Source organism: Amia ocellicauda, chromosome 1, assembly GCF_036373705.1.
Source record: "Amia ocellicauda isolate fAmiCal2 chromosome 1, fAmiCal2.hap1, whole genome shotgun sequence".
Taxonomy (NCBI): Eukaryota; Metazoa; Chordata; class Actinopteri; order Amiiformes; family Amiidae; genus Amia; species Amia ocellicauda.
The window spans coordinates 52342107-52363781 of NC_089850.1; the positions used below are offsets into that span (position 1 = coordinate 52342107).

General features: G+C 40.0%; 1 protein-coding gene across 7 annotated transcripts in view; it reads left to right on the top strand.

The window, feature by feature from the left end:
* Nucleotides 1-736: 736 nt before the first annotated feature.
* The window catches only part of ncam1a (neural cell adhesion molecule 1a), a 226591-nt gene continuing 205652 nt past the window's right edge, over nucleotides 737-21675 (top strand). For 2 of the 7 annotated variants that reach the window (XM_066708365.1, XM_066708374.1), the window contains exon 1: nucleotides 737-1152. In XM_066708365.1, coding sequence (XP_066564462.1) covers nucleotides 1101-1152 — 52 coding nt within the window. In that variant the 5' untranslated portion in view covers nucleotides 737-1100. The remainder of the gene's footprint in view (nucleotides 1153-21675) is intronic. The other 5 variants (XM_066708383.1, XM_066708392.1, XM_066708401.1 and 2 more) reach the window with 5 other exon arrangements.

The following is a 21675-nucleotide window of genomic DNA, read 5'->3' on the forward strand; positions in this document are numbered from 1 at the left end:
TCTACAGTTTGAGTTACTTAATATATAAACAATAGCTATAGAAAAGTTGCAGCTCAAAATAGTCATTTTTATTCCTTTGATCTGTGTTAGGAAGTCTTCTTTCTTTCTCTTATAATTGGGTTATAAGAAGAGTCTTCTTTTGTACAGTGGATGTTTCATAACCTTTCTCCTAGTTTAGTATTCATTCTATTTCCCATTAGGTATGTTTTCTTTTAAACCATTTGTTCTTCTTTTGTGTAAGGTATTAAACCATATATATGTATGTATGTATATATATATATATATATATATATATATATATATATATATTAATATATATATATTCAACATTCAATGTCTTTTCAACATTTTGGATAACCAAATTTGGCGACCAATTGTAATGTTAACGCAGTCTTTTTGTAACACTAGGCTATTTGATGTAAGTGATTATTGTGAAAAGGGCTGAATTTACACTCTTGCCCGTAAAAACAAATGTTTGTTAATTGATGAATTAAATGAATTTGTTTTAGTTGAAACATTTTTAGTTGATAGGCAAAGCAACTTACAAACAGAAATACACTACTTAAATTAATTTAGACATTCGTTTTAAAAAACAGAGTTGTGATTTACATGTATGTATGTATGTATGTATGTATTTTTACAAGTTCTGAAAGGGGGATGCTATTTAGTATGATTCCGGTTCCTAATAAGTACTAGATCCATGCCAGGATTTTCCAAATGCACCATCTGCTGTGTCTGAGGTGCAGCCGCAGCCAGCCATGTACTTAGCTGCAGAAGTCTCTCCGCACTATTTGTCGAGCATGTGGAGGCATACCCTGTACCCCCCTGGAGTGAGAGCGCATGATTTTGCCTAGGCGGATGAATCCGTGTTGTGTGTGCTGAGGCTGCTTCTTGTCACTCATTCTGGGAGCAGCGTGCGAGCGTACCCACCAAACAGCCAAGGAGCAGCCTGAAAAATATATATATATATTGAGAAATAAAACATAGAAAATAAAAAAAATTGAAATTGACGAAAAAAACTCCACGGTCAAGATCTTCAGCACCTTCTGCCAGGAACATACCTTTATAAAGCCAGAAACATCACTTATCTAGCGATTGCAATGCTTCAAACCAGGGATCTCATCTGGGCATTGCTTTTCTTTGGCACTGCAGGTAAGATTTGTTATTTTAACAGTAGTTTTCATAATTAAAGGACATGAAAATACCCATCAAGTGCAAGTTAGATTATAAAACCATAGGTGCACTTGCACACCTAAATTGCATGTTCCTAATTGCAAATACAGAAATGCTTGTATTTATTTATTTCAATTCTGCCCGGAGCTGTCCTCGGTAATTCCAATGAATCGAGTCTACTGCTGGATGCAAACCAGTGACTTACTGAAATGATGCTTGCCTGGTGATCTGAGCAGTACTGGATGCATTTGATGGCTATATGGTGTTGCTATTATTATTTGTAGTGTAGTTTAATTCATATGCTGTACATGCATTCTTTCTAGCGGCGCTGTCCCGGTGGGCAACATAGCTAGCTAGTGTTAAATAAAACCACTTCTTGCCAACGAGCTTTGCTGTGTTAAGAAGGATTTGGCTGGTGTGTGTGTGAGAGAGAGAGTTACTGAAATACCCAAAGCATGGCATGCACTGCAGGCACTACAGGAGCTAAAAGCATCCCCTGTTCGTAAAATGAAATGCGCCAAATAATGAGAAGAAACCCCATCTGTGAAGTTTCAGCTGATAATAGCGGGCATGTGTCGGTGGGTTCAGGCAGATTGAGCCTGTTGCTGTATGTGGATTGAGCTCAGATCCCAGTGTCTCAGGGTACATGCTCTGCACTAAGACGAGCCTGTTTCCATTTCCATTGTGCACTTGGTTAGCAACTCGGATCATAATCCAGTCCCGTTATATCGCCCTAGCCTGCGCTCTTGCAGTCTACTGTATTTGGGATTGAACGCACATCTGCTTTATGATACAAGGGGGAAACGCTTCTTTGATGGCCAGTTTGGAAAGAGATGCGTTTTACATCCTCTCCATCATGTTTCTTGTATCAAGGTCCAGTTTAGCTCAAGTGTTTTCCTTTAAGTCCGGTCCTTGCTACCCTGCTACGCAGAGGGGTGTCCGGCTAACGGGAGATGCGTAGCCTAATAAAGATGATTTCATTTTGGTGATTTGCATTAGTTGGAGAGCAAGTGTTTTACGCACCAAAAGGGTGTCTGGCGGAAGGTTTTGTGATCCACAGCATCCATTCTCCATGTCATTGTTCATGTTGTATGTGTATATGGAATATATAGTCTGCATATGTGGCGTCTCAGAAAGGGGGATTGTAAAGCAAAGGTTGCAGCCTGGTGGAGAAACTCATACACTGTATACAGAAACCTATGCGCATCGCGGGCAGGTTAGGATCAATACTATAGGTATTTGATACAGGCAGGGTTTGACCATTAAACATCATCCATACAGACGTGGTCTTATTACATAACGGGGTGGCTTTGATCTGGGTTGTCCTAGTTGGTGGAAACACAATAGCACCCAATCAGGGGACAGGGAACAGGGCGGGAATGATCCGTTACTTGTTATCCCCACCAAGGCAACATTTTTACTCCTAAAGCCGAAAGAATAACCAATGCAGGTTACTTTGTTATTTAACTCGATATTGGTTGTCATGTGTTAAGCCTGGAATGCTTATGCAGTTTATTTATAATAAGCATGTGTGCATTTGTTTGCCGGGTTTATTTTGCATTCTCTTTATATTTAATACATATTTACGGTTTAGCTAAACAAAGACACAAACACACAATAAGCAATGTGATGCATGTTTTCCCCTGCGTTGTCTAGACTAAGTTGATGTTAGTAAACAGCTTTTTAATGACGTAAACAAGCTTTACAATTTTTAGATATTTTTTTTTTAACTACTCCGTATGGGGCAGAAGCCATGCGTGCTGTGTTGTGTCTGTCCGCAGCAGGATAGAGTTACATTGGCTGGAAACAAGAGGTTTGGGACAGAAAATGTGTGTGTGTGTGTGTGTGTGTGTGGGGGGGGGGTGCACACATTGAAAAATGCGCAGTTCAAATACCAGGCAATCTAATTTGCATGCAGCGAAATTAACAATTACCGAGAATAAACAGATAGTTGAACAAAATACAACGATGTAAACGAAAACACGTTTGCAACTTGCACATTTCATTGTGTGAAGGATAGGTGGATATCTGCGTCCTGTACTGTAGGTGGGGTTGTCGGGGCAAATGCATGTCCAAATGCATACACTGTACTGTCATAACTTATCACAAATAATTATGCTTTTTCTGGAATTCATTTGCACCTATTTACGAATCATGATCTCAAACAGAAGAAATGAGAGAAATATCAAAGCAATCATGATATTTATGTAATTGGTACCTTAATTATAATTGCATTCACTTTATGGTTACAAGTCACAGATATTTCAGTATATATATACCACAGTGCTAAAGACTTGCCAGTATCCAATTAGCATGGCGTGCGTCCAAATCGGAATCGCTGAATTGTTTGCTGGATTATGTCCAAGATATCGTTACATTAAGATTGGCTTTTTTTTTTTTTATTCAGTAAAAGCAAGAAACAAGCTGTTGTGGGATCTCGCTGAGGGACTGATATTGCCCTGCTTGACAGATAGTAGGACAGTCGTGGGTTAGGGCACCTGCTGATATCCATCTATAGAGAGCAGAAGGGGAGGCACAACCGACCGACAAACAGACATTCACCTATTTATTGCTAAAAGTGCATGCAATTTGCAGTCAGTAATCTCTCTCTCTATATATATATATTAATTTTTTAATCTTTACTAAGCTTAATTGGATATATAGAACAATGCTTATAGCGGGAAATTGAAGGGAGGAGGAGCAGTGCAATCACGCCTCCCTCTGTCTTGCCCAGTGTTGACTTGTTGTGTTTGTGTTGCAGCTGCTCATTAGTATACTTGCCTTTTGATGTATGTGACAGCCAGCCAAATGGCGGATTTTCATGCTGTTTGTAGCACATTAGAATGGTCCTGATCTCCCTCTCACTGTGTTCTTGGGGGTGGGGGAGTGGGGGCTTGGTTTCACTATGGCTGATTCCCAGGCCTTGGGACTTTGGTAAAGCCTATATATATATATATATATATATGCTCAAATATTACAACAATGGTGACACATTTTTAAAAAGCTAAGGAATTAATTTGAAATTTCAAGCCAAATCAACGGAAACTGACTGATTGAGTGATTGGCTGAATGAGTCACCTCTTGTACTGATAATGTTAGTTTATCATACGATAAAATCCCAAACATGCATATCTACATGCTTCCCTTCATGAAAGTGCACCACAGTTTAATTTACAATATTTTTTTTCTCCTGACCACTTATGCCGTGCATCATGCTTTAGAGCATCTGTGGTTTGCCAGGAATATGTCAGTATCTGTGTCACGTGTGGCACATGACTTGAACAGACTGTGATCAAAGTGTAGGTTGAACAGAACTCAAGAGATGGCTAGGATCACGAGGAGACCACGGTTGGGAGTAAATAAGCAGTTCCAAGATCGCTAACATCTGTGATTTAAACTTTTGAAAATAAGTTCAAGACTGGGATTAAAATGGAAGACTGAAATTGAAATAGTGAGAGATAGATAGTGAAAAAGGGAATGGGACAGAGTGAGGGGGGGAGGGGAAATACAACTAATAACAAAGTGCATTTCTTGGGAACACAAATAATAAGCAAATTGTTCTACACAGGATCCTTGACTATCCTGTCATATGAGGTACACAGAGCATGATTGGCAGTGAACTTAATAGTGAAGTGAACTGGCTCTCAGACTGCAGGGTGGTTCGTTTTCACTGCACTTCAGCAAAGGACAGAATGTTGCATTTTTCATATGTTGTGCCTCATATTTTCAATATCAGTTTTGAAGGTGAGAAATATATCTAATTTCTGAAGTGTGCAAATACCCTAGCAGTTAACACAACCCCTCTAGCTCTAAAATAGTGTTAAGACATTCAATCTGTTTATAAATAATATTCACAACAGCTACATTTTACTTTTCTCTCCCTTTCTTTTTGGTTCAAGTAATGGTGTACCAGGGAGTGAATAATTAAAACATTTTTCACTCTGTGAACATGGACACTGCTGCTCCTGTTCACTTTGCTGGCAGAGTGAAATGTTTTCCCACTGGATTGAAGCCTGACCTCTTTATTGTTTCATCCTGTGTTTCTCACTGTGCATGTTAGTTGATAATGCACCATTTTCTGGTTGGTCCCCAAAATAAATACATAAATAAATGCCCATACATTTTCTTCTCTTGAGGTATAAGTCTTTGTGTTTTAAAAATCATTAAAAGGACACTCCTGCCGATGAGCTGGAATTCAATTCAGCGAAGTAATATGTGATTTTCTCTGGTTCAAAGACAGCTACGTTTATAAGAATCGATTTCACCTCGTACGAGCTCGCTGTTCATGGAATTTAGGTTAAGAGTTCCTTTTGAACCAGTTGTTGAAATTGTAATCCACATCGACTTGTAAATTAAGTTCAGTTGCATGTATTCTTTTGGTGGAATCACTAGAAATGGAATGATTGCTTTGCAGACCTGCTGCTCTTTTAGAATAGCTAATGAAGGGACAAACTAAAGGCCCAAGTTGATTCTTACGTCTTACAACAAGGACAGCAAATTGAGTGAAAAGTGTGTGTTTATTGATCCACTTATTTTACTGCTGTGTTTGTTTTCTCTGTAGGGTTGAATTGTATACATTACTGCATGGTGTCATGATACAAAATATTAATGAAAACATTAGAACCCTGAAATAAAATCAAATGCAGCTTTGTAATCTATTTTGAGAATTCTGCACTCAAATATATATTTTTTGGGGGGTTGTGTTGAAAATCTGTGAATCCTGGTCTCTCCTGCCACTCTCTAATGAGAGAATATGGAGCTCAGATTGGATGTTGTCCCCAGCAATATTTTGCCACCCTGCTTTTATGGAAACATATTTTAACGGTGTGCAGATGACCTGCCTGAAAAAATAACTAACTATGATGGTATATATATTAGTCAGCTGTATCTGAATACTTTCTGTCCAATGTGAACACAACAATTCAAGTAATGAGACTTAAAGGGTGAGCAAGAAAAAGATTCAATATGTTTTCTTCTTTAACATTGTTTTAGTCTCTGGGGTGACTCTCTTCATTTCTTAAAATGCAAGATGTCATACTGTGCAATTCCTTTGCAGTAGATATTTGAAGCATAATCAGAATAATTAATGTGACACATGAAGTCAGTATCTTATGTAACTGTTTTACCTCTGGACATTAAACTGACTGATGTTTTCGTCATCTTACATCTTACTATATTGGCGTCTTGTTGAAATGCAAGTGACTGTCTCTTTCTCATGTCAGAGTTTTCAACAACAGCCTCTGTTAGATAATCAGTGAATCCTGCTTCAGGGTTTTTATTGTTGTTATGATTAAGTTAATTGATATATACAGTTGTGATTTTCAGAGTGCGATGCATTGTATAATGGCATCAGACAAATACATTCAAATAAAACATGCGTAAGAATAATGTCAAAACTATTTGTTGCTTTCATCCAATCTCCACAAGAACCTCAAAAAGTTCATGCCATTTCAAGTGAGACCTATTGGCAGGTCATTGAAATACGAAAGACAAACAAGACAACATGTTTCTTTTCAAAGCCTGTAGATTTTCACAATGCATTCTGGATTGTATAACAGCTCAAGGTTATCTTAAGGTCTTGGGATACTTTTCCATATGGTTGCATTGCTGTGGTCTTGTCCTTCAGATAAAGTAATTTTTGTTTCACATGGAACCAAAAAGTTACATTATCAATACAAGCTGTTCTTCACACAGGAATTTTTGCTCTTCCTAACTTAGACCCTGTGTCTTTGCATCATCCTGCAAAACTGACGTCTGTGTTCCACTTCTTTTCCCACTTCCACTGAACTACCCACTCATAAAAAAAAAGAAAAAGAGAGAACCCCCCCCCGAAAAGACCAGCCGTTGAAGAGGCCAGTGGGTGGTTCTTTTTTTTTTCTACGTCGCTGTCAAATAAAGACTGCTGTCTTTGCATATTAATCACTTTGTGAATTGAAACCAGCCTGGATTTGCATTGTATAAGCTCTGAAGGAGTCCCATAGAGTGCCTGAGAAAAAGGAGGGAACTGAGATTGCCCTTGCTGAAAAGGGTCCCCCCCTCCCCCCTCCCTCTGAAAGGGTTTTTCACCCATTCAAGTAGAGGACTGCAGAATATGGGGGGACCTGGCTCGGTGTTGTTTGGAGGACAAGTTCCATTTCATGTGTGCCCCCCCACCCCCCCTTTCCCCTCACGGTGGAAGCAGTGGGGCGGAGCTCCCGTGCGCATTGCATTGTGCTGCGTCTCAACTGGTAGTGACTCCTCACTCTATGATGTAATCTGTAACAGTGGATTGGAGGTTAGCTCATCCCTGGGTTTAATGCCCTCCTGTGCCAATTAGTTGTGCGTGAGTGTGCTGCTGCAAGAAGGTGTTCAGGGTATTGCAGTGTGCTTGATATTTTAAAACAGGTTAGTCTGCTGGGGAAAAAATAAGTGTCTGTATGCAGTGGTTATTTTATTTCTGGAACATTGAGAGGCACTAGGAGATGGTGACACAAAACCATCTGCACCAAGATGTAATATGCGATCATGCTCTTTGTCACAGAGATGTGAAACAAGAGACATGTTTTAATAATACTTTCTGGGTGGGTAATTTAAATTCCTCTGCAGTTTATTTTATGCTCCGTTACTTTGTGTTTTTTTTTTCATTGTCGTCTTTTCAAAAAGATTGGTGCTAATGAGACATAAGAGATTTTGATTTCTGTATCAAAGGCCGTTCTCTTGCTAATGACTTGAAGGAGACTGTATGATATTCCAGTTTAGCAGCAATAACAAACACAACAAAAAGCCTTGATGTGAAATCACAGCGTACCGTCAACCCAAATGCTAAAGTCGGCGTCCGCCTAAGGATGTTTTTTTATTTCCTCGCTCTGCTAAAAACAGAAAGGTTCCATCCCGAATGCCAGATCTCAGCCTTCGTAACAGCAAACGCAGTCTCATGACAAGAATAATTGTCTCTCCATGCTGTCAGAATTTTTTTGAATACGCTCCGTGGAAATGTCCTCAATCTGCTTTAGCATCAACCGTGAGTTCTGATTGGTTGGGGCTACAATGGCAGCCAATCTCTGTGCCAGCCTCACACTCGCTCCCTAATAATGCGGTTGAACCTATTAATGATCCAATCAACAAAGATGGAGATTGAGGTACTGGGGTGACGCAATGGGAAGGACTGGAAAAGAGGGCTGTGGAAACACCAGACAGTTGGCTCACAGCACGTTTCCACTTTCTCAGAATGTGGGCCATGATGGGCAACTTCAAGTCAGGTGTGCAGAGCTGCCAGAGGCCTTTCATGTCACCTCCTGTCTTGTTTCACTGCATTATGCATAGGTATGATAAGATATGACTTATAAGAATTGATAAGAATTGATCATATGCGGCATAGTAAAAAGCATGTTGTTTTCTGCCATGCGTTTATTAATTTACTGCCTATAAACTTACTGGAGGTAATTCAGCTGTGCAATTGAATAAATAATTGTTTTGATACAGAAATCAATGCACTATGGTATGCACCAGTGAAGGTGTTTTGGGGTGAAATGTCCTTGTCACACAAATGACTTGAATCTTCAGGTTATTTAATAGCGCACAAGATTTCCACAGTATTGATAATCATAGTTTCTTTTCTTTTCTTCCCTGGTGTTTGTTTCTCCGCTTTCAGCAGACACGTCTTGATGCACTGGGTAGTCCAAGAAACCCTTGTTTTACCTCGTAATATTTGAAAAAGATTTGTTCCTCAAGCTTTGGGATTTAGACTTGATCAATGTGTCTACAATGCTGTGTTGAAATGTTTGTCTCCAGCCAGAAGACTCATCTTGTGTACTTAGGATGGTAAAGCATAACCAATAAAGCCCTTGGCCGAAGGTGGAACAGTCGGAGGAATCAGGAGTTCTGTGTTGCTGAGCTTTGCATTGGAAGTCTTTTCATCCCAGAGTAAGATTTTGTGTTGATGAGGGGGCTAGCTGACTCCGAACACTTCAGAGTCATGTAAGGACAGTCATTTCAGCCTTCTCCATTACGGAGATTGTGCCTGTATTTTGCCAGTACATGCTGTCTTACCAGGAGGGCATTTCACTTTTCATTTAATAGAAGCAAAAGAAGTGCATATTAACTCCAAGCCCGAAGAAGGACATAACAACACATGGGGAGAATTATTTTATTAATGGTGGTTTATTAATGCAGTTCTGTGATGAGAACATGCTTATCACTCTACAGTTGGAGGCAAATCAAATTAAAATGCAATGATCATATATTCTGGATGCATTTCCTTCAGACGAGAAAGCAGAGTGATAATCCACCTCGACCGGCAAATCTAGTTATCTACTAAGTTTAGAGTAAATACATGTGATTCCTATTATAAAGTACAGGACTGGAGCTTGGGTGCAGAATCTGAGAATCTGCTCTGATTAATCTGGCTGGCTGCCCCCTTGTTCCCTCCGCATTATAGTGTTTCTCCACAACCAAAACACACCGCGTGGCTTTACATTGAGATTTTATTTCTGGTTGACACAATGGGTAGATTGTATAGAGTGCCGTTATGCTTATTCACATCGCCAAATGTGCCCCATTGTGTGGCGATTGTGCGAGCAAAGCTGTTTATTGTTGGAGTGGGCTTCAGGCAGTTTGGAAAAAAAAACTAAACTAAACAAAACACCCACCAAACTATTCACAGCTAATCTGTCAATTGCCAAATTAACACTGGCCATATTAGGGGGTGGCTGGGGCCAGACAGTTTGGGAATGTTATGAAACGTTATGTGTTATGAAACATGGGAAAGATTAAGGCGGAAAAGTTCTTCCTAAGAGAGTCCAAGGCCGCACCTTCTACTTTCCCTCTCTTTCGTGGAGAACAATGTGCAACAGAAACACAAGCAGCAGAGGCAGCAGGAGCAAAAGACAATAAAATCCCACCAGGGCACGGTCAGGTGGTACTTACATTGACTGCCCCACAATACAAATTAATGAGTTAACAATTGAAGAGCAGCTCATACATTTTTATGTCTCCCTCTCCTTGGGTAGCCATTCTCCACAGCTGCAGCTGGGTTTCAGAAGCAAACTTGCTTCTTCCTCTGTGTGGGTTAAGGGGTGTTTCTGCGACTTTTGAGCTGTGAAAAATATACTTCTAGCCACCGCAGCAGTTTCCTGTAAATCATTTATGCTATTCTTCACACACAAGCAGGCTTTGCTGGTCTGTGTGTCTCATGCATATGGATGTACTGCCTTTTCTGAAAAAGTGTCACACAAAGGGAAAACAACAACAACAACAAAAATAAATGTGATGAATAATTGTCTCAGTAGTATCCTAGAAAACATGATATGATTTTAATTAATTTACCCAGCTCCTTCAGAGCTTATACAAACCTAGCTTCGTCTTTGATTTTTAAAGGTAGCTCTCTTTTTATTATTTTTGTTTTCTTTTAATTCCCCTCCGTCGTGAGAAGTGTTCCACCTCCTAATTGTGTCAAGTTAGTTAAACCTGTCGAGTGGGCATTAGAGAACGTGCGATTTATTGACAATGAAAACAATGAAATAGGAATACCCTGCTCGCATTGTCCTTAATCTGCAGAACGAGGGCAACACCGATACAGACAAAGGAAAAGAGAGAGAGAGAGAGAGAGAGAGAGAGAGAGAAAGAGGGATGCTTTTGTGGGGGGAGGGGCTGTAGACCTTGTCATTGCTGCTGTAGTGGCTCCCATTGTTTTTTTATTCTCTTTACCTAAAACACTGGAGTAGATTGGCACACATTAGATGTACATTTAAGATCTTTCACTAGGATCACATGCAGAAAGCTGATTAAGTGAATCTATCTCTTAAAACATGAAATGCTTAAATTTCACAAGCTGAAATAAGCCACGTATAGCATGTTGTCAATACACAGTTCCAGGCTGTTATATACATACATACATGTTATATATATACTTTCGGATGTTGGTGTTTTAATGCATGTTGCTTTTAACACATTTGTTTCAGTGCATTCCTCACAACAGTAATTGTAGAGGCAGTAGTATTGTCTGAGTGAAAGGTATTGTTGGGCTTATAAGAAATTGTTCCTGTTTTTAAATATGTGGGTCAGATTATCTCTTGTGAATTTAGCCTGAGAGAGAGACCTATAAGTGCCCTTATACAGAAAGCATCTGATTAAAAGGATAATTCTGAACAGCAGATTTTCCTCTGTGTATGTGTGTGTTTAATAATAGGAAGTTGAATATCTTAGCACACCGGATGACAGGATAAGTATCCCAATGAGTGATGCTTATGTGTTCCTGCCTAAGGAAGAGTGAAAGAAATACATCATACAGGAGCTCAGGAAATGAAAGCGCAATTTTCTGGCACAGCTTTCATACAAGAGGTGGAATTATGACAATTCTGACATTTGATTTGCATAATTAAGAAGGCCAGAGCGGCACTATGGTTCTGCAGTTAAACTAAATGAATATGGACTCACTTTCCATGACTGCCGTGTCACTGGTGGTGATCTGAGGATCGTGAGCGCTGGGGAGGAATGAGATTTATGGGCTGTGAACGACGTGGGCCTCCATTTGTTATCCTGATGCTCTTATCGTTCTAACTTTCCCTGTCCCTTCAGAGTAAAACAAAAAAATTGAACGTTTTGAAAGACTTAAACAGCATACTGCTGATGTACAGTGAGATTATGAAGTCAGAAGGCCATGAGGGGAGCAGTATTAGCTGAAAATCTGTCTGGTAGAAGTTGTTTCACTGGGGACTGGAGATGAGTGTTATGTTAAATTAATATGAGTTGTTTTCCGAGCATCGATCCAGAGATGTCCGGAGCTGGGCTGGGGGCCAAATAGCGTAATCCAGGGCACTGTTTCATGCTGGGAGAGATCAGCATCAGGCATGAGAGCGTTACTGGAGTTTGTTAACACCAGTGTGGTAAAAGGTATATGCAATGGAGATGGGCAGAGCTGAGGTATGTTCTTGTGTGTGTACAGGAGCTTCTCACCCATGTGTTGTGCACTCGTTTGGTATGCAGTAAATGATACCTGGTGATGTACCTGTTTTATTTATGAAGTGGCCGTTGTTCAGCTTTCTGAAACACTCAGACTTCTCTCATTCAGAGGTCCACGTTCAGAATCTGACGTTGTGTTTTGGGCCTCCATGTCTATATTATGACTTGCAGAGTCTCCGGGACTGGGGCCCGAATGGAAGATCCAGGAGTCGTGGCTCCACCCGAATGTTTCACATTCACAAAAAGTTTTACCTGCAAATGTGAAGTATTATATGTATTAACTGGAAAATACTGCCTTCACAAGCCTCCTGTCAGTCTTAATCCAGCATTAGTGCAACATTGATGTGATTGTCTAACATTACTAAATCTGTAGCCTGACAGCTATGTTATGATTATGTTTGGCAAATTTTTTCCTCGAGCTTCAGCATGCCCTTTCCCCATTCCCCATTCCCCATTCGAGACCTCCAAAATATTTGATGTCAGGAATACCAACATGGCCTAATTACATCTACTATTAGGTTAAGGGTGCTTATTATGTGAGCTCCAAACAGTCAACCAGCCTGTAACACAATCATTTTGATGTGTTTGAATCGTGTGTGTGTGTGTGTGTGTGTGTGTCTTTATGAAACTTTATGTATTTGCTTTTTATACTGCCACTCACATACTATGGTAAAGTATTGAATATTGATTTTTGCATGGCCGCAGGGGTTCGTTGCATAGGTGACATTATGTTGGAATTAGCCGTTCCACCAAACCATCCTCTCTCTCATCCTACAATCTCTTTTTTCTTTCTTTCTTTTTCTCTTTCTTTCTTTTTTTTAATCTGCATAGGCAGCGTTACTGGGAGACATTTGCAGATCAAACACATCATGTGATTTCCCATGATGTGTATCTTTAGAGACTGCAAATATTTTTATTATTTCTTGCCATGTTTTTCACATATACTGACTCACTGTGGTTAAGAAGAAGAGAAAAAGAATGAAAATGAAAAAATAAGAAGAGAAAAAATCTCCTCAGCTTTTACAATTATTAACAATGTTAATTTACAACTCATCTGTTTCTAAACAGTAAAGGATGACATGTAACAGGACAATGCTTTAAAACATGTTCAATCGATTAAAACGAATTATCTGAATTCAAGACTGCCAATAAAGCAGAAACCACTAGCGAATGTATTTTTAGTAAGAGGTTTTTATATTTTTTTCTTCCAACATGTAAGGTATGCTTCATGTAGAACATTTTATAATCTGTAAAGCTCTTGAAAGATAACTTCTGGTTTACATCTGAATTGTTGTTAATTAGTTACATTATTTCCAATGTAATTCCCTTCATTTGACCTCTGAGAAGTATAATTTACTTCAATCTTCACTTTAAGACTAGCTGCCTGCTGCAGTTGTTTTGCCATATATTATAATGTTAATAGTTTTTTTTTTTACTGAAATTGAATTAAAACCCAATAAAAAAGTGAAACCCAAACCACTTTTAATGGTAAAAGTGTGATATGATATTATATAGAATAACAGATCACAATTTCCCTACAAACCCCTCCCAAAGAAGCCAAGCCAAGGAGGAGCATTCATCACTGTGTAACCACAGAAATGCAGTTCATGCAAAATGTCGTGAAGAGAAATCACGCACTGTCAGTGCAGTGGAAAATCGTGTACATCATTCTTCAGCTGTTGGTTTTGCTGTCTTGATACAACGTGTCAACACCCTGTTATCCCATGTGTCCCTCTTGTTAGCAATGCTAATAATAATAAAGAATAAGTGAAAGAATCAGCTGTGTGGTTGTTAGAAAAAAAATAAAGGCGAAATACAGCTTGAGCATGGAGATTTAACCCAACTTAATCATGAACTCATAGGACTGAATAGAGCCAAAGAATCCCATCTTCTCTTCCAGCAAGAAGCACAATATTTTTAATTAAATATCTGTATGTATCAATTTACAACCACCTGTCTTCCTTATATAATGAGACCTCCTTGAATAGCAAGATCCTTGGTGACAATTTGCATTTGTTTTAGGCCTCTCCCTTCAACCCATTGAAAAGCCAAACATCTAGGATGAGGTCTGTAATTTGCAGTTGGTGGGTTGGTGGGAGTTTTGATGTAATCTCAAATCTGTTGTCTGAAGTACATAAAAAAAGGCAGTAATGGTAGATTGTATCTCATTTACTTGTCATTTCCAGTTTAGTGTACAACAAAGTTGAATTTACTTTATATATACATACAGTATATATTTCTCCCATTTTCTTTTGCAAACTGGTTTACACCACAAAGCCAGCCTCCCAGTTTGTGGTCCCAGTTCCATCTTTTACAGGATTATCCTCTGTTCAACTGGTACCAAGAGCAAGGCAGATGCAAGGCTTGCCTTGGATCTCATTGGCCACGTTTGCTTTTTAAGAAAGGTCAGCTCACATTGAGGCAGAGTAGTAAACCTATCCTCTTGTTAGTGTCAGCCTCTGGGATCCGGTTAAGACTGGTCTTTGAGGATTTAAAGGCCATTTGAGGTGATGACCCCTTGATACATACTAGGTTCTGTTTCCCATTAACAGTATAGGGAAAATGGAACAGTAAATGGATTTGAAGCCAGACGAGAAGGCAGTTTTATCTCAGGATTAATCCCCCCTTTCTCAGTCCTCTGTTTTGGGGTGCTGGGGTGCTAAATTAGTACATTGCAGCTCGACTCGTTTTCAGTTGCTTTACTGCAGTCAGGCCCCAGAAGTTTAGTAATATAAGTGGATTAAAAATAAAAATACTGCATTGCATGCAAGACTGCATTGCTACTCTCTAAATGGCAGCAACATTGAGAATTGCATGGGACGCAATCTATGGAGTGCAATGTTTTTAACTTGTTTGTTTTTTCCATATGTGTCTGCCTCCATTTATAATTGGCATAGCTTACTGTGGTAATCAGATTACATTATGAATAGTGTGATTATCTATTTTCCACTTCGGATTCTATACAGATTTGATCTAAATATATTCATAAATATACATGGTGTTGTCTAGAAATAGCATACATGCTGTTTATGGATGGGGTTTGGGTATTTCCAAATGACTTCTTAACTTATTCTTAACGTAAAAATGTACCACTGTGGTAAAACTCAACGGTTTTGAACTTTGTCTCGTTTCACCTTGCTGTGACACCCCTGCCGCAGCTCCGACATATGGCACCACAGAACGAAAAAAGTAAATGAGTATCTTAAACAAAGACAGCCCCTTTAAAGTGACATCTGTTTACATTTGTGTAACAAAAGGAATGTCCAGCGACAGATGATTGATATAGTAGCTGCAATGTGGGATGCTTGTTGTACAATCAAATGTAGTGACTTCAGGGTTACGGGGTCACTTTTTCTGTTAAAAAAAAAAAAGACATCCATTATTCAGTGCATCCACCCAAGAATAAGAACAAAGCAACTTTCCATGTTGTCTTCGATTAACAGCAAAGCAACTGAGCATGGATGCACCCGGGACCTCCTTCAGCAGCAGACGTGCATCACCGAGATGTACAGTTCAGTTTTCATTACACAGATAGTCTTCTGAATGAAGCCTCTGCCCTGCTCATCTGCTGTTGAACTCTCTGGAAATCTATGTAGTGAACATCCTGTGGCTACAGTGCTGGCAAGCCTGCACCTTGAAAGGTCTCGGATAAGAACGAGGAGAAAGTCAACCTTAAAATGGCAAAACATGTTACCTTCCGTTTGCGCTAACATTTTAGCGGGCAATTTCAAATCAGGATGGACATTTTATTCACAACAGCAGTGTACCTGGGGATGTTTGATATTGATTTGTGATGGGGATTGTTTCCTTCATATGAAAAACAGCCTCAAGCGGCACTGAACATGAATGGGAGACATTTAGTTTTCGTTAGTGTTCTGGATTAGTTGTTAAACCTCTTCTTCTCCCTCTCCCTCTCTCTCTCTCCATCTCTCTTTTTTTGGCCCAGAGGTATATTTAAACAGTATCTTTATACAATCCTTCAGAGTGCTTTAGCAATGCTTTTTAATTGAAGGATATCTCCGGGTAGTTTTCAGCGCATTAAGGTTCAGGCTTGTAGAGATAGTTTGCCTTTCTCATGTGTCTATGTAAACATGGAAGAGCAGTGTAGTTAAATAATTTCTTCTTACAACCCTGCTGTAGATGAGCTATGAAAATGCAAAGCTGGGGTCAGTTCAATTCAATTCCTTTTCAGTTCTGGAATTTGAATTGCCAACTGGAATTAAAATGAAAATAAACATTATCAGAGTTACAGCATTTTAATTGACTTGACTGAATTCAGTTTTGGAGTTGGAACTTACCAGAAAGGATTTGCATCCCTGCCAAGAAAGGACACTTGAAAGGACACTCACTGTCCTCTTTTGACATGCCCAGAGTCTTAAAAAAATATATATATATAAAAGTGTTTCAGAACTTTGTGTTTGACGTTTTCTAAGCGGATGAATAAATACATTACTAAATAGGCCACTGGGGTGATGTCATTTAAGTTTTTATGTGTTGGGGTCAGTTTGCTTTAGTCCAGCTGAGGTCATCAATCAGGATTGACAGCTGTTAAAAACAAAGCCAATGAATCTGGACTGAAAAGCCATAAGGACAATTCAGGGTCTTGTTTTTGTTATTGATAGCCGAAGCTCTTAATTTGCTTAATCTGTCTTGTTTTTTTGGGTGGCAGATGGCAGGCAATATGTTTGCACTATTTCACAGGGAAAGAGGCTATGGTCTCTTTTCAGTTTGAGGTAGCTCTTGTTTTAACAGCACGACGCAGAGCACGAGGATCTTCCTTGGCCTGCTTTGAAGTGCCTTTCGACTTAAGTACTGAGACCTGAAATTGAAGACAGGCCTTGAACTCCACTCTTTCTGCCCTGATCACTAGTTTACAGACAAAAACAAATTGAAGAACACTTTACTGCAAGAGTATTCCTCTCCCGGTTAGAAATACTCAAGGGGAACATAATCAATTGCAACATGTCCTTTAGTTGTAACATGTACCGATTTAATTTATTCTGTTTATTAAAATATATGGGTCACAGAAAATAAATTATCTTAATGCCATTTAAAGGCTTTTAAAAATGTATGTTATTAAATTATTCATAAGGAAAATAAGCAATATGCTATCTTGGCAAACTACCCAGGCACACTGTACTATTAATTGCATTATAAAGTAGTGCATACGTGTAGGATACTGGGGTGCATTGTTCAAACATTTATTGCCTGGCATACTATAGAAAAGCCTAGACTGTGTACACATTACGCCCAGTGTTGTGACATTTTTTGGCACAGTGCTCAGATACAGTACTGCCATAGAAACAGGCGAGATTGTGTGTGTCCCGTTCCAGAGATGCCCCTCATGCAGACTCCATTAATCATTCTGACGCCATACAGGATGTCTTCACCTTCGTGTTTCCAAACGGGAATCGCATTTCTGTTTAAACTCAGTGAACGGTCGTCATGTCATTGTGGAGGGAAAACCAAATTAAACAAGAACTGAGCAGCCATTAGCCATTAGCCCAGCTCCTATTGTCACAAGAAGGATTGTAAGTAACCAAAGCTTTGGGCAGCACGGGCAGCAGGCAGGTGGGCAAACATTTAGGCTTGATAGACCAGAAGATCTCCTCTTAAGCTTTCTCATTAGAAATCGAGAGCCCTTGTGTATGAGTGTTAATGAGCATTGCTGAAATGAAGCGTAACACACAGGCGTAATGTCCAGATCGTCGCAGTTCACCACAGCCTGTTCTCTCCGCAGCTGCGTGACTGCAGGGTACATGAGCTTTTGTCTCGCTGAGAAATGCTTTCTGGTCACGAAGACTGATTTCATGTGAATATCTGGAGAGGCTTTTCTGTTTACCATTGACATGCCAAATTCAACTGTGAAACTCATGGCTCTTACATCATGGGGAAAAAAAGAAAACAACAACCACAAAAAATGAACAAAACGCAAACATTAGGCAAGGCCTTTCTTTACCTATTATGAATTTAGATTGCATGCATGGTAGGTCGTTTGTCACACCTGCACCCTTTTCGCAGACGGTGTTTATTGCATTGCGTACAGCGATTCATGCTGCAGAAGACAGTAAATGACAAGGAAAGAAAAATACTGCAATTAGTGTTGTGAGGCATGTCAAGACAACAGAAGTCCATGGAGAAAAGTGTGGGGGCGTCAGGAGGATTCTGCATGATAAAACTCTTGAGGGCTTTTGTACATGATTTATTGTAGTCGTCTCTGTGCTCATTAGCAGAATTGAAAAACATAGGGTTGCTGTTTTACACCGCGCACGCTTTTGCAAGGGGATGTGTGTTAAGCGCTTAGAAAAAGAAAAACGCCAGGTTTTGGAAACAGATTGCTGGATGGAATTCTCTTCCAGCATTTGTTTAAAATTAACTATTGATTTGTAGTTTCCCGGCAACGGACTGTTAGCGGCACTTTGTAATTGGGGGTTTATTGAACACAAAGGCATCGAGTGCAGGGGAGCAAGCACGGTAAAACTAACACAGCTGTGTCTGGAAAAATGGTATGTGAGGTTGTGTAGGGGTAACTTGGCATCAGAGCAGAATCATATGCAATTAGCACTTTGTATTCTTTCATTTTACTGATTCTGCACAGGAGTACTAATGTGTTACCGGTTAATTTCAATCAATACTCTGGCAAATCCTGGAAGAAAGAAAGAGAACTTCAGGCTGGAAGGGATTGAAGGGAAATGGAATGCCGGACTAGTCTTAAAATGTATGTTCATACTGGTCATATCATATTAAAGTTAATGGTGACTTATTCCATTGATGTATTTACTATATATTCATAAATATTCAGGACTGAGATACTACTAGTGTCATTATTAGTAACGGTGTAACCAGGATTTTAGTTAACCAATTAATCACAAGCAAAGCAAAGCAAAAAAAATATATATATTCCCAATGGTCATTGGAACATGCGTCCCAGTGCAATACACCTTTCAGTGCAGGCCGAGCATTGGAAAATTGTGTCATTAATCATGATGTCACCTCCAGCGAATCATGTGCAGGCCCAGTCTCCTGTGTTCAGCAACAGTCCCTGTGCTGCCTGGGCTCAGACAGTGCCGTGTGCCTGCTCTCTGGAGGGGCTGGGAGGGGCCCAGCTGTGCCACCTCCAACCAAAAAAACACTGTGCAACCCACAGCCAAGCCCTGCCGAGACGGGCAGAGGACGGGCAAACAACAGTGATTGATCTGTGGAGGTTGGCCCTCATTATTGGATGAGTTGTTGAGGGGCTTTGATTTCACAGCACACTGCACACTCACTGAACATTCCCTCCCAAACCCATGGCTGTTGTTTTTCACAAGACAAAGCAGGCCTACAACTGCATTTTGGTGCCAGTACGACAGGAGTGATGTCTTTAATTTTGAAGTTTCGTTTTTGTGCAGTGTCATGCAGATGAGGTGTGGTTCACAATTATCACTGTAAACTGACCAGTGAAGTTTAAGGACAAACAAACAATGTCTTAATAATGTACCCCCTGTAGCCCGAAACCCATTGATCCCTTGAGTAACCGATGTAGGATTCCAGGGTTCTGTATCCCCCAGTGATTTGATTTTTGCAGCCCAAGCAAACAAACCTAGTGTTGCAAAACAATAAACAAAACCACCAGGACATCACTTTAGTGAACCACGGAACTTGCTCAGAAAGCACTAGAGGAAATTAAAAACCCAGATAGATAATGGGAGGGGGAGAAAGAAAACAACAACTGCTAAATGCATTGGGGAATTGAGCTTGCTTGTTTACTCCTGAACCCCCTACCTGAAAGAAATGTGGTGCCAGGAATCCCACAGAGAGGGAATGCTGGGAGCTGGTGTGCTCGATGTGGTGGATAATAACAAGGGTAATGAAAAATAGCAAGGGGGCAAGAAAAGGTTCGTGGAGGTTGTGTAAATAAATAACTGCATACATGAATACACAGATAGATAGAAATAAACTAACCAGCACTTAAAGTCAAGCGTTGTCCTCACTGAGACGTGTGAAACTGGGCCAGCTTGGGAGCGGAGCTGGAGTGGGAAACAATGAGTAGCAATCTGAATGCTGCATGACGCAAGGTGGGGCAGGGCTGAGCTGGGGGAAAAAACAACATGGCACCCACCTCACTCTGGCTTGAGGCGGTGGGGTTGTGAAAGCTGCCACCGCTGGAGCTTTACCTGCAGTTGAGGTATGATAATGTGGTGGCAGATGGACCCTGGCGCCATGCAGTCTTGCGCACGCCCTGTGGGAGCACTAGCTGTGTGTTTCTCAGGATCTGCCACAGACAGCCAGCCTAGGAAATGACTCCCACAGGCAGCTGTCTTCTGCTTGGCCTCACCTGTGATGCTGAGCTCAGCTGGCATATTGAGGGCTGGAAGATGCTAGAGGTGATGTAGAGCCAAGGAAGGAAGAAGACAAACACACAAAGCAAAACAATGCAGACACTATCACATACGCACAGCCAGATAAGATCAACATTTCACTGTGTGGTACTTTCATGAAGATTTGTTGGGTTTTGTCCTGAGGTTACTCTCAGATCTGGAGAATTTTTAGAAAACTTAAATGCGTATAAATAGCTTGACATTTAAACAGAGTTGTTCATTTTTTTCTTTACTGATACTTGTGATTAAAAAAGCTGTTTACAATACAAATGCAATAGGGAATCTTCGACCTGTGTCTGAAGAATACATGATTTATTGCATCAGCTTTGCCAGGCACTACATTAGCTCATTTGCTTGAGGAAGCGGACATGATTATCTGTGAAGAAGATATTTTTCCATGTATAACACAAACTAAAAATATAACAAACATATTATACAGAATGTGAGACATATAAAAAGGTGATTTTCATCTTATTTATGCATTATTCTTACTGTAATATATAAATATATATATTATTATACATATGAGAGGCATTACATCTTGTAAGAGTCTGATTAGAGAAGCAAGGTGATTTTTCATTGTGTGGCTGCTGTGACAGGTTTCTCTGACAACATTTCAGTTTCCCTGGAGGGGACCAGGCTTGTCATACAGAAGGGGAATGACATGCCAGTGCTCTCCTGATCGAAATCAGGACAGCGGGGTGGGTTGCAGGGGGATATAGTATCTTACCCTTGAAGTCTTGTGATGCAGATTGTCGATATCACACTTGTCTGGGTATCACAATGTTCATCCAGCTAGATGTCACTCCGGGATGTTAAAATAGCACAGAGGAGAAGAAATGCTGTTTCAAGGTTGAAAAGTGAAATGACTCATCATCTCTTTTCACTTGAGACAACATGATCTTTTTGTTTGTCTGTTTATTTCTTGTGTTGTTGTCTTGATGACATCTTATGAACATCATGCTCGTGCAAGCATGGTGCGGTCACAGACTTGTTGTGCACAGCACACACACGGTTTCATTAATCTGTTTGTGAGGCACTGTTTATACCCTGGAACATGCTTTGCCAACAATTTGCATCCTGAATTTTTACCATTTTCCTTTGACTATCTGATAATGGCCTTTGTTGCCATTCCTCAGCTAGAGGACTATCCAGCACAGAGCCTGTAGTTTAAAACCCACTGTCTGTGGGGCTTCCCATTACA